We start from the raw sequence: 14,972 nt of genomic DNA, 5'->3' as shown, positions 1-14,972 counted from the left end.
AATATTGTTTAATAATAATTTATATTTAACCTACCTTATACAGATATTTTCTACTAACGTAAAAAGTATACACACACACACACACACGTATGAATTATTAAATGTCAACTCTCTTTTAACTCTAATGTACCTCTAAAACATCCAGAATACTCTCAGGGTGAAGACTTCCTGATCCTGTTTTACGTACTGCTGTTAGTGATCCACTTTCTGTTATGGCAACTGATAGATGACCAATGCTACAAGCTTGTTCTTCCTTAGTAGCATCAGCTACAAACTTGTGACTAACCTATAATGTAGTGAGAAAGTTACTGTGGCTTTTATAATCACATATGTATATTTAAAATAATTTGTAAAATATTCTATGATTTTGATATTAAATTATCTAACAACCATAAAACATTACATGAGGAAAATATTACTGTAATTAATGCTAAAAAGTAATTTCCATAGGATTCAAGGGGAAGTGCTCAATATACATGTGTGCACCTATACTGACAATTCAGAAACTGTAATACATAGTTAAGATGTTAAAAGATGTACCCCTAGTGACATATGTTCCAATAAAGCAATCACATACATTATAAAACAAAGACTGTAGCTCTCAGAGTGTGATATTCAAAAACTTACACTAACCAATTTTCTAATGCCCTATCCTCTCCTCATTTCACATCTTTAAGAATGCCTCTGAATCCAAATACTACTCTATAAGTTATACATAGCATTCTGGAAAGATAACACATTGATTTCACTTTCTTTATTCAGGTAGAAAATTATAGTAATCCTTGACTAAATAAAGCTAACAGAAAAACAGTATTCGTTATCAGCAAATGAAGTTGTACATGTTGTCAGGAACCAAAGGTAATTTGCAGCTTTTCTTAATTTCATACATTACCATCTATGGCATTGTAAAACCATAAAAACGTCAGGTTAATTCTGCCAAGGAGTAAAAAAGATTAGTCCCAGTTGCTGCCAAATTGAATGCATGCCATCCAGAGAGAAACATCACTTACAATGTTTATATGTAAAAACATCATCATCGTCAGGTTCACAAAGAAACAAAGAGGAAACTGACAGATAGCTGACCACATGTTTGAAGGGGGTTATGTTAATAAACAAAGCCATAAAACTATGCTCACCAAATAAAATTAATGACAAATTAGACAAAATAAAACAATACTTCATCAACATCAATAAGTTTCCTCCATAAACCATAGGAAACATTACACGCACACACCTACACAAAAACCAAAATCAACTAACAGAAGTAAATATATCCCACAAATTAAAAATACCACAAAACCATATACTGCTGCATGCCATATATTCCTGAAATCTGCAGAAAAATAACCAACATTTGGCAAAAACTAGAAACAAAATATGACACTCCAGTTAATACCAAATTTATTCGAAAACCAGGCACAAAACTAAGATCTATACTATGTAAAATCTACACTGACAAACACCACACTAACATTACTTATAAAATACAATGTGATAACTGCCACAACTTTTATATTGGAGAAACAGGTAGAAAAATGGGAACCAGATTCAAAGAATATAAAAGGTCACCTTCACACGTTTTTGAATACTGCAAGTCAAATAAACACAGCATAATCATAGAAAACACCCAAATACTACACAAAGAAACAAACATAAATGAACACAAAATTAAAGAAGCCTTATATATGTAAATCAGCTCATTTGGGTTGAGAAAATTTTTTATGTAGAGGAGGGAACAACGTTTCGACCATCTTCAGTCATCATCAGGTTCAAAGGTCAAACGTTGTTCCCTCATCTACGTAAAAATTTTTCTCAATGCAAATGAGCCATTTTTACATATATATATTTTCTCTACAAGTGGGTTTTCTCGTCATCACTGGTTATCACTTACAATGTTGTTGGGAAGCTAAACTCAGGAAGACTGGCAGTGTGGATGATGCAAATATTCTTCACAGCAAAGAAAATATGAAAACTGTTTAAAACTTGTTTCAGTTGATGAGGGCATATAGACACATTCTGTAGAATTTGTTGAAGTGTCTTTTCAAATTCTCAGAAGAAATAAAAAAATGACCTTTGAGCTTGACAAACTTCTAAAACATCAATACAACAAATAGACTTAAAAGAATATATAAAAGAATTAGAAACACTAAAACCAAAGAGAATCATGACATGAGACATAAGAAAATTATCAGTTTGTTTCAGATCACTTACATTCCTGAAAGATGAAATAGTAGTTTCTATATAAAAATAATATGCATGTTATCAGGTTGTTACTACAAAAGGAGAAGTTTGCCTGAAGCAAATAGAAGCCAGTCTGTTTCTATTGATTTAAGGAGAGATAGTAGAAAAAGATGAATGTATATATCCATAAGGTGTATTCTGGAGCAGTAGTCCAAATAACAGGGAGACCAGAATAATGAAATAATGGTTAATGAAAGAATAGATGTAAAGGAATTTTTATGCATTTAAAAGTTATTTTATAAGAAGCCATTTCATACCCAATAATGATCAATTTGCCATCCAAAGAGAAAAGAACAGTTTCCAAAAACTGTAATTTCATCTTATATGGGCCACCTTTAACATGAACACATCATAAGAATAACTCCAAAAGCTGTCAGAAAAAAAAAAAGAAGTGTAAGTGATGAAAATAATTCTTTCTACCAGTTTAATCAATGGCTGGACACGAGTCTTTTGTGCATTATAGGAAGTAAATAAAAAAGTTATACCAAATGTTAAAAAAAGGACAGAAGTTTGAAGACCTTCAGATCAATTGATTTACAATGAAAAGTCCAATCAAAAGTAAAAGTAAGTTAAGAAGTTCATTCTGAAAAAGAAATTTGAAGACAAATTCCAAAATACTCAAACTGATTTGTAAAAAAAAAAAAAAAAAAAAGACAAGCATACCAATACTTCAAAAAGTACAATTTACAAGAATGAAAGAAAACCTTACAGTTAAGAATATTATGGTGAAAATGAACTAATTTTACATCAACAACCTGTAACTGAAAACACTCAAAGGAAAATTACTAGAAAATATAAAACAAAGACTTTAAAGCAAGAATCTTAAATTAGAACTAAGAAAACACCTGCTGACTAGACTGGCAAAAAGAATAGAAAAGGGATAAATGAATCATTCGTATATTAAATGCATAAGAGATAAGTAGCAATAAAGATATTAGGATGAAAAAATTGTGATAAAAGAATTTGACTGAGAAAAAAAATACACAAAGGCCTGTCTTGAGTCAAAGAATCCAAACAACAAATAAAAAAAATGCTGAACTGGCAAAGGTGTCTACAAAAAGATTTCAACTGTAATACCACTTGAGTATTTATTATGTTCAAACTGTCCTTTTAGCACTGCTCAATAAAACCTATATCTTTGTATTTCAAAATTTTAAATCCTACATACCCGAGTTAAAGTGACAATACATGGAACTTTGGATACATCTAGATTTTTTACATCATAAGGATCATCAGACACTTCTATTTCAGAACTACCTTCTTCTGTAATGTTCACTGTTACTGCAGGGATTCTGGTTAAAGGTAAAAACAAATGTTTAATTCAACAAGTTTATACCTAAAACAATAAATTCAAAATACACAACAGATAAAAATGCTCAAATATTCTAATACATCCATCTAATACATCTAGTTAAAGTGACAATACATGGAACTTTGGATACATCTAGATTTTTTACATCATAAGGATCATCAGACACTTCTATTTCAGAACTACCTTCTTCTGTAGTGTTCACTGTTACTGCAGGGATTCTGGTTAAAGGTAAAAACAAATGTTTAATTCAACAAGTTTATACCTAAAACAATAAATTCAAAATACACAACAGATAAAAATGCTCAAATATTCTAATACATCCAGTAGAATGTTGCTCCATGTGGACCAATGTGGTAAAATCCTTATGGATAAAAAATTTTAAAAAATAGTTTTGGAAAAAATGTTAAGTACAATATAAAACCCCCATAATGAGTTTTATCATTTTTATCACTAACTCATTATTTGTTTTTATGATATTTAAACATTTGAGAAAAAGCTATGTTACAAGAACTGCACTTGGTTTTGCACGTCTTGGATCATCTAACTCTACAAGTACGACTGATTGCACTTTAGGATCATCTTACTTTGTGTTCATCAAAGCAGCTTTCACAGCAAGACTAACTGCATCCAAGAGGCTACCACCATATTCAAGGATCTGTTAAGAAAATAAAGCATTAGTTTTATTTAATAAATCACACTTTATTAACACACAAATTCATATATAAATCCCACTAAAACAATATAACATTGCTATAAAAATATTTATTCATGTTGCACAGCTATGTTAATTGTGCATTGCTACAATTATTATCAAAATTAATCAATCTGGTTAAAATGTTGACATCAAAACTAAGATGACTGTCTTTCTCAAACAATAAAAATCGACATTCACAGTAGAATATCTTATCTGGTTTTACATGAGATATTAACTGGCTAAACACCTTTTGAAATATTACCATTCAAATAAGATACCAACATAACCAAATCTTTACCAGGTTTTCCAAATTGGGAATAAGATGGTATAACTAAAACTTAAAACAAAAAACAAACAGGTATTTCTCTCATTCCAAGTGATCTTTTGAGCATAGATGCTCTTCTTTGGGTGAGTATAGAAAGTATAGAACAAACAGGTGACTTAAGTGCATATTATTTAAAAATGATATATATAAAAGAGACAACACCTGTCTCTCATAATGATATATATATACATAATAGGCAACACCTGTCTCTCATAATCTGTATCTACTGAATCATAATTGTAGAAACATATTTGTTTGTTTGTATAGGATTGCATACCAAGCTACACAATATGCTATCTGTGCTCTGCCCATTACAGGTATTGAAACCCGGTTTTTAGCGATGTGAGTTTGCAGACATACCACTGTGCTGCTGGTGGGTTCATATATGCATATATAAAAATGTTTTTTTAAAGGACATTTATTCATTTTTTTAGCAATTCTTACAATTTCATATGAATATCAACATTGTTCCATCAGCCTCTGTACATGCTGAACAATCAATGTGAGAAAAAGTTATCAAGAACCAAAATAATTCTTTTTTTATGAGGAAATCATACACACAAAAACATAATTTAGTTTAAATTTGTTGTTGTTGTGTTATTATATTGTTTTTTCCATGTCAATATTATATACGTGAATGATGTTTTTGTACCATGTCAAACAAATTGAACTGATTATCTTCCTTGTGAGACTTTTTATAGAAATGACAACTGTCAAAAAGTGCTCACTTCAGCAGCAGTTTTTTATACAATCAGTAAAATGACAAGGAATGCCAGCATCCAGCAAAAGAAAAAAAATACCTAATATTCTATTGTGTTGCATGTATTCATTGCATCTAAACCCAAACATTTTTCTTAATGCATTCTAGTCAGTCTTTTTTGCTTAAAAAGAAATCCAATGCAATCGTACTTATTGAATTAATACATAGAATGGCAAAAGAAAATTGCAAACAGCCCGCTAAACAATCATATTGCGTGTATGCAAATCATTGGATTGACTGCACATTTATTATTAATCACTAGTTTTAAAAAATTTATCATTGAATTGTTTCAATAGGCATCTGGTAGCATATAATAATTCACATATGATTCGATAGGCAATTAAACAAATTGTTGAGAAAATTACTACAAATGAATATTAAATAATAAGCTATGAAACAGAATATTTTGGCCCCAAGGTGAGAAAAAGTATAAACAAAAGTTAACGACCAGTTTTTGAATCAACTTACTTTTCTACAAGTTCATTAGACACAGGCTATTTTGTGGATACATCAAAACTAAAAACACTTGGCATTCTGCATCAACACTTTCCATCTTCTATTTTAGAAATGTGTCATCACCTCTAGCTTACACAAAACCTAACATTTCTTCAACACTGGATAGCTAAACCATAATTTTGGAAAAAAGAATTATCTAGTCGAGATAAGATTACTTGAACTGTAGCATACAGTGTTATGGTTACTCAGACATTGGTTAGAAATGTTTTACATTATATGTGGTAATTATCAATAAAAGCACTAGAACCCCAAAGTCTTAAGACTTTCAACATGTTTTATAATTGTGTATAATGATCTTATGAACAGCAAACAATGAGAACTAGGTAGCACAATCTCAGTGAATATTCGAATGTTAAAAGAAGTCTGTAAGCAATGGTTTATCAGCATAAAGAAGAAATGTATTTTTGAATAACCATGCTTCACATATGAAAATAACACTGGTGTTTCTTCTTTATACCTGATGTTAAACACTGGTCCATCTTCTTCATACTTGATGTTGCAAGACAACAGAAATACTTTTATATAACATTAAATACAGCTATGATATACCAATAAACACTATATTTTACAGTATCTTTAAACTATAATACTCCTTATCTGATATTGATTAAACAAGTTCTGATGAAGTAGTCATCATGGTGTCTTCAAACAACAGCAGTATCTGCTGACCAGATATCCCCCAAACCACAGAATGATTTAACTTACCAAGATATTTACATATTACACCCACACTGATAAACACGTACATACCAAGATGTCTACGTACAACACCCATACTTGTTGGCCAGGTAACACACAAAGAGAACAAAGATCCAGGCAGTTACTACTGCTAAATGCTTGGGAGAGAGCACTGCTAATTCCAAGGGCGAGGTCTTCACCACCCCGTCCTTCAAACTCTGGATCAGCATTGGCTGTGCTGAAAGCAGAAAACCATCTAGTTTCTCACTTTCTAGGGAAAAGTATTAAAGTTAAGAAGCCCATTCACAATATATTGTTTAATATCACAATCCTGCAATTCATTAAAGCACTTTACTAACATATTTGAATGCAGAGACCATTTATTGCTTTCCACATACACTATTAATCCAATTAAGTCATTAAAAACATTACAATATAATTATAAAAGAATTAAATGCAAAATATCTTCAAGTTGTTCTACACTTTTGAAAGTAATACCACAAAATAACCTGTCACACAAAATTAAAAAAAACAGTTAGTTTGTGTGGGTTACAAGTAAAATTCAGAAAAAAAAAAAGTAAATCAATTGAGATTCATCCAATAAAACAGTAAAAAAAAATTTGTATGTTGGCAAAATTGTTGAATTTTATGTTCCTAATGATAAAAAATTTCTATTTTGTTAACGAATTGTAAGAATTTCAGAGTAAACCAAAAATTATTTCAACTTTATGACAGAACACAAGTAGGTTATGTGACCAGTAATGCCAGAATCATCCAGAGTCAAAGACAGAAGAATGTATTACATTATCTAAACATCAATTTGGTATATTCCAACCATAACTACATTTTTTATATTTTAATTACAGATGGGTGTATTTAAAGCCTCAAACTGCTGAACAAACCATAAAAGTGAAATAAAATGTGGTTTCAACAGATGTAGATACACTGTACTACCTGATTGACCAGTAACAAAAAGTCATAAAAGATGCAAGACCTTATTAGAAATAAGATCTAAGTGTTTTATGAAAACTGACCTATTTTGGATTGGTTCTCTGTAAAGTATTGAACTGATATTTGCAAGAAGTTTTGTGAATGTGCAGATGCTACATATACATTACCAGGAACATAAACACAGAAAGAAAGGAGACTGCTTCGCCTCTGGCATTTGTATATGCTGCTTACCTTTGCTCTATCTAATAAAGCAATTCATAGTAACTAGAAGCAAAAAAATTATGTTGAAAGTGGAGATAGAACAATTATGAGAAAGACAAATGATCTGAGACATCAAAATCAAATTATATTAGAAGAAGGCAAGGTGTATAATATTGGTTCTGGAGATGATGGAAACACTGAAGCCTCTAAAACTATTACTATTATATACAGCTGTCTCTTTTTTTCCTACCTCTTAGATTTCAAATCTGAAAAAAAGATTCGGAATAGTAGACTCATGTAATTTATTTCTACCAATCAACACTTTCTGGGATACAATATTTCAAACTTTGATGCAACACCTAGAAGAGTTGGTTTCTCATGACCTGGGGTCTTAATTAAAGTTGTTTCACCAACTTGGAAAAGGTGTTAAAAGGGTTGGTTTCTTGTGACCTGGGGTTTTAATTAAAGTCATGTTTCATCTGCTTGGAAAAGGTGTTCACACCACAACAATGGGATACAAGTTTCATGGAAAAGGTGTTCACACCATAACAATGGGACACAAGTTTCTTGGAAAAGGTGTTCACACCACAACAATGGGATACAAGTTCCATGGAAAAGGTGTTCACACCATAACAATGGGATACAAGTTTCATGGAAAAGGTGTTCACACCATAACAATGGGATACAAGTTTCATGGAAAAGGTGTTCACACCATAACAATGGGACACAAGTTTCTTGGAAAAGGTGTTCACACCACAACAATGGGATACAAGTTCCATGGAAAAGGTGTTCACACCATAACAATGGGACACAAGTTTCTTGAAAAAGGTGTTCACACCATAACAATGGGACACAAGTTTCTTGGAAAAGGTGTTCACACCATAACAATGGGATACAAGTTTCATGGAAAAGGTGTTCACACCATAACAATGGGATACAAGTTTCATGGAAAAGGTGTTCACACCATAACAATGGGATACAAGTTTCATGGAAAAGGTGTTCACACCATAACAATGGGATACAAGTTCCATGGAAAAGGTGTTCACACCATAACAATGGGATACAAGTTTCTTGGAAAAGGTGTTCACACCATAACAATGGGATACAAGTTTCATGGAAAAGGTGTTCACACACCACAACAATGGGATAAAGTTTCATGGAAAAGGTGTTCACACCATAACAATGGGATACAAGTTTCTTGGAAAAGGTGTTCACACCACAACAATGGGATACAAGTTTCTTGGAAAAGGTGTTCACACCATAACAATGGGATACAAGTTTCAAAGGTGGAAAAGGTGTTCACACCATAACAATGGGATACAAGTTCCATGGAAAAGGTGTTCACACCACAACAATGGGATACAAGTTTCATGGAAAAGGTGTTCACACCACAACAATGGGATACAAGTTTCATGGAAAAGGTGTTCACACCATAACAATGGGATACAAGTTCCATGGAAAAGGTGTTCACACCATAACAATGGGATACAAGTTTCTTGGAAAAGGTGTTCACACCACAACAATGGGATACAAGTTTCATGGAAAAGGTGTTCACACCATAACAATGGGATACAAGTTTCTTGGAAAAGGTGTTCACACCATAACAATGGGATACAAGTTTCATGGAAAAGGTGTTCACACCATAACAATGGGATACAAGTTTCTTGGAAAAGGTGTTCACACCACAACAATGGGATACAAGTTTCTTGGAAAAGGTGTTCACACCACAACAATGGGATACAAGTTTCATGGAAAAGGTGTTCACACCACAACAATGGGATACAAGTTTCATGGAAAAGGTGTTCACACCATAACAATGGGATACAAGTTTCTTGGAAAAGGTGTTCACACCACAACAATGGGATACAAGTTTCATGGAAAAGGTGTTCACACCACAACAATGGGATACAAGTTTCATGGAAAAGGTGTTCACACCATAACAATGGGATACAAGTTTCATGGAAAAGGTGTTCACACCACAACAATGGGATACAAGTTTCATGGAAAAGGTGTTCACACCACAACAATGGGATACAAGTTTCATGGAAAAGGTGTTCACACCACAACAATGGGATACAAGTTTCTTGGAAAAGGTGTTCACACCATAACAATGGGATACAAGTTTCATGGAAAAGGTGTTCACACCACAACAATGGGATACAAGTTTCATGGAAAAGGTGTTCACACCATAACAATGGGATACAAGTTTCATGGAAAAGGTGTTCACACCATAACAATGGGATACAAGTTTCTTGGAAAAGGTGTTCACACCACAACAATGGGATACAAGTTTCATGGAAAAGGTGTTCACACCACAACAATGGGATACAAGTTTCATGGAAAAGGTGTTCACACCATAACAATGGGATACAAGTTTCTTGGAAAAGGTGTTCACACCACAACAATGGGATACAAGTTTCATGGAAAAGGTGTTCACACCACAACAATGGGATACAAGTTTCATGGAAAAGGTGTTCACACCACAACAATGGGATACAAGTTTCTTGGAAAAGGTGTTCACACCATAACAATGGGATACAAGTTTCTTGGAAAAGGTGTTCACACCACAACAATGGGATACAAGTTTCATGGAAAAGGTGTTCACACCATAACAATGGGATACAAGTTTCTTGGAAAAGGTGTTCACACCATAACAATGGGATACAAGTTTCTTGGAAAAGGTGTTCACACCATAACAATGGGATACAAGTTTCTTGGAAAAGGTGTTCACACCATAACAATGGGATACAAGTTTCATGATACTTAAGTATTCACCATCACTCCTCCTTCTGTAAATATTATAAACTTGACACAACTGATCATAAGTGGGATTCTCTTGAATTACGTGATGCATAAAATTAGGTTTGGGATTCTGCAGACAAACACAATAAGCACACAAATATTCTGTAGATTCACTGGAATACTTGGCAGAATATATAAAGATACGGTTTCCAACAGATATCATACAATGTGCAGGCAATGGAGAATTTTCACCATCCAATTTTGTTTTATGAGCTACAACAATTATTATGATAAGGGGTTGGTTTCTGAAAAGAAAATTGTAGCAACCCATAAGAACATATGGGATTGTTACCTTGTACTTAACTCAGTTTACTTGCATAATTATTTGAAACTATTTACCTGGTGATAAAAGTACTGTATGCAAGTTCTGGGGAAAATTCCTAACAATATGACAAAGTAATATCATTCAGTGAGTTATAAATAAAACAGTTATCACCATACATTTCATTAAACATTTAGCACTATATGGTTGCCAAACTAAACTTTTAAATTTACTATGAGGATGAAAATTTTTGAAGTTTATCAAATTATAATTAAGTCAGAAAGGCTAGCATAAATGTTAAGGTTGTTACTGAAAGTCTCCAAGATCAAAATTTATCAATCTAACTTGATGGGTTTGTTTGTTTGTTTTTGAGTTTCGTGCAAAGCTACACGAGGGCTATCTGTACTAGCCGTCCCTAATTTAGCAGCATAAAACTAGAAAAAAAGGCAGCTATTCATCACCACTAGCAAATATTGGGATTGACTGTCACATTATAACAACCCCATGACTGAAAGGGTGAGCATGTTTAGTGTGACAAGAATTTGAACCAACAACCCTCAGATTACTAGTCGAGAGCTTTAACCACATGGCCATGTTGGGCCTATGACTTGATAGGGTTACTACTGACAAAAGACCTTGTCAAAACAGTTGTATTTGTTGTATGATTGTACATAAATTGTTTTTACAGTGAACAAAGTTAAAAAATGAATCATAACAAATATATATATATTTAGTGCTATTTAATATCTATTCTTCATACATTAACCACAATAACAATGTTTGTATAACAGATATTTTTAAAGAACTGAAACATGTTGAATTCCCTCTCTAATGTTTCTGTATTTCTATATTATTATTTTTTAATTTCAAGTATTTGTAAAAATCATGTACATGGTTATTTCTTCTATTATTCACAACTACAGAAAACTACAATATCATCATTATATGAGAAGGAGAGTGGCTTCTTTCATACTAATAATCTTCAGAATATTTAGTATGAGTCACTTTCTCTGTCTTACTATCAATCTTTAGGATATCTAGTATGAGTCACTTTCTCTGTCTTACTATCAATCTTCAGAATATCTAGTATGAGTCACTTTCTCTGTCTTACTATCAATCAACAGAATATCTAGTGTAAGTCACTTTCTCTGTCTCACTATCAATCTTCAGAATACCTAGTATGAGTCACTTTCTCTGTCTCACTATCAATCTTCAGAATATTTAGTATGAGTCACTTTCTCTGTCTCACTATCAATCTTCAGAATATCTAGTGTGAGTCACTTTCTCTTACTATCAATCTTCAGAATATCTAGTATGAGTCACTTTCTCTATCTTACTATCAATCTTCAGAATATCTAGTATGAGTCACTTTCTCTGTCTTACTATCAATCTTTAGGATATCTAGTATGAGTCACTTTCTCTGTCTTACTATCAATCTTCAGAATATCTAGTATGAGTCACTTTCTCTGTCTCACTATCAATCTTCAGAATATCTAGTGTGAGTCACTTTCTCTTACTATCAATCTTCAGAATATCTAGTATGAGTCACTTTCTCTATCTTACTATCAATCTTCAGAATATCTAGTATGAGTCACTTTCTCTGTCTTACTATCAATCTTTAGGATATCTAGTATGAGTCACTTTCTCTGTCTTACTATCAATCTTCAGAATATCTAGTATGAGTCACTTTCTCTGTCTTACTATCAATCAACAGAATATCTAGTGTAAGTCACTTTCTCTGTCTCACTATCAATCTTCAGAATACCTAGTATGAGTCACTTTCTCTGTCTCACTATCAATCTTCAGAATATCTAGTGTGAGTCACTTTCTCTGTCTTACTATCAATCTTCAGAATATCTAGTGTGAGTCGCTTTCTCTGTCTTACTATCAATCTTCAGAATATCTAGTGTGAGTCGCTTTCTCTGTCTTACTATCAATCTTCAGAATATCTAGTGTGAGTCGCTTTCTCTGTCTTACTATCAATCTTCAGAATATCTAGTATGAGTCACTTTCTCTGTCTCACTATCAATCTTCAGAATATCTAGTATGAGTCACTTTCTCTCACTATCAATCTTCAGAATATCTAGTATGAGTCACTTTCTCTCACTATCAATCTTCAGAATATCTAATGTGAGTCACTTTCTCTGTCTTACTATCAATCTTCAGAATATCTAGTATGAGTCACTTTCTCTCACTATCAATCTTCAGAATATCTAGTATGAGTCACTTTCTCTCACTATCAATCTTCAGAATATCTAGTATGAGTCACTTTCTCTCACTATCAATCTTCAGAATATCTAATGTGAGTCACTTTCTCTGTCTTACTATCAATCTTCAGAATATCTAGTATGAGTCACTTTCTCTGTCTCACTATCAATCTTCAGAAGATCTAGTATGAGTCACTTTCTCTCACTATCAATCTTTAGAATATCTAGTATGAGTCACTTTCTCTCACTATCAATCTTCAGAATATCTAATGTGAGTCACTTTCTCTGTCTTACTATCAATCTTCAGAATATCTAGTATGAGTCACTTTCTCTCACTATCAATCTTCAGAATATCTAATGTGAGTCACTTTCTCTGTCTTACTATCAATCTTCAGAATATCTAGTATGAGTCACTTTCTCTCACTATCAATCTTCAGAATATCTAATGTGAGTCACTTTCTCTGTCTTACTATCAATCTTCAGAATATCTAGTATGAGTCACTTTCTCTCACTATCAATCTTCAGAATATCTAATGTGAGTCACTTTCTCTGTCTTACTATCAATCTTCAGAATATCTAGTATGAGTCACTTTCTCTCACTATCAATCTTCAGAATATCTAATGTGAGTCACTTTCTCTGTCTTACTATCAATCTTCAGAATATCTAGTATGAGTCACTTTCTCTCACTATCAATCTTCAGAATATCTAGTATGAGTCACTTTCTCTCACTATCAATCTTCAGAATATCTAATGTGAGTCACTTTCTCTGTCTTACTATCAATCTTCAGAATATCTAGTATGAGTCACTTTCTCTCACTATCAATCTTCAGAATATCTAATGTGAGTCACTTTCTCTGTCTCACTATCAATCTTCAGAATATCTAGTATGAGTCACTTTCTCTCACTATCAATCTTCAGAATATGTAGTATGACTCACTTTCTCTCACTATCAATCTTCAGAATATCTAATGTGAGTCACTTTCTCTGTCTTACTATCAATCTTCAGAATATCTAGTATGAGTCACTTTCTCTCACTATCAATCTTCAGAATATCTAATGTGAGTCACTTTCTCTGTCTTACTATCAATCTTCAGAATATCTAGTATGAGTCACTTTCTCTCTCTCACTATCAATCTTCAGAATATCTAGTGAGTTACTTTCTCTGTCTTACTATCAATCTTTAGGATATCTAGTGAGTTTCTTTCTCTGTCTTACTATCAATCTTCAGAATATCTAGTATGAGTCACTTTCTCTCACTATCAATCTTCAGAATATCTAATGTGAGTCACTTTCTCTGTCTTACTATCAATCTTCAGAATATCTAGTATGAGTCACTTTCTCTCACTATCAATCTTCAGAATATCTAGTGAGTTACTTTCAATCTTCAGAAGATCTAGTATGAGTCACTTTCTCTGTCTTACTATCAATCTTCAGAAGATCTAGTATGAGTCACTTTCTCTCACTATCAATCTTCAGAATATCTAGTGTGAGTTACTTTCAATCTTCAGAATATCTAGTGTGAGTTACTTTCAATCTTCAGAATATCTAATGTGAGTCACTTTCTCTGTCTTACTATCAATCTTCAGAATATCTAGTATGAGTCACTTTCTCTCACTATCAATCTTCAGAATATCTAGTGTGAGTTACTTTCAATCTTCAGAATATCTAGTGTGAGTCACTTTCTCTGTCTCACTATCAATCTTCAGAATATCTAGTGAGTTACTTTCTCTGTCTCACTATCAATCTTCAGAATATCTAGTGTGAGTTACTTTCAATCTTCAGAATATCTAGTGTGAGTCACTTTCTCTGTCTTACTATCAATCTTCAGAATATCTAGTGAGTTACTTTCTCTGTCTTACTATCAATCTTCAGAATATCTAGTATGAGTCACTTTCTCTGTCTTACTATCAATCTTCAGAATATCTAGTATGAGTCACTTTCTCTCACTATCAATCTTCAGAATATCTAATGTGAGTCACTTTCTCTGTCTTACTATCAATCTTCAGAATATCTAGTATGAGT

General features: G+C 32.7%; 1 protein-coding gene across 2 annotated transcripts in view; it reads right to left on the bottom strand.

Annotated features, from left to right (window-relative positions):
- LOC143231707 (exosome complex exonuclease RRP42-like) overlaps positions 1-14,972 on the bottom strand; it is a 55,258-nt gene that overhangs the window by 19,156 nt on the left and 21,130 nt on the right. For both annotated transcript variants that reach the window (XM_076466310.1, XM_076466311.1), the window contains exons 4-7: positions 6,599-6,764; positions 4,138-4,208; positions 3,410-3,533; positions 131-286 (exon numbers count right to left, since the gene is read on the bottom strand). In XM_076466310.1, the coding sequence (XP_076322425.1) occupies positions 131-286; positions 3,410-3,533; positions 4,138-4,208; positions 6,599-6,764 (517 nt within the window). The remainder of the gene's footprint in view (positions 1-130; positions 287-3,409; positions 3,534-4,137; positions 4,209-6,598; positions 6,765-14,972) is intronic.

This window comes from Tachypleus tridentatus, chromosome 11 (assembly GCF_004210375.1).
Source record: "Tachypleus tridentatus isolate NWPU-2018 chromosome 11, ASM421037v1, whole genome shotgun sequence".
NCBI classification, from domain to species: Eukaryota; Metazoa; Arthropoda; class Merostomata; order Xiphosura; family Limulidae; genus Tachypleus; species Tachypleus tridentatus.
Note: the sequence above shows the minus strand (reverse complement) of the source record. Positions and strands in the feature narration are given on the sequence as shown.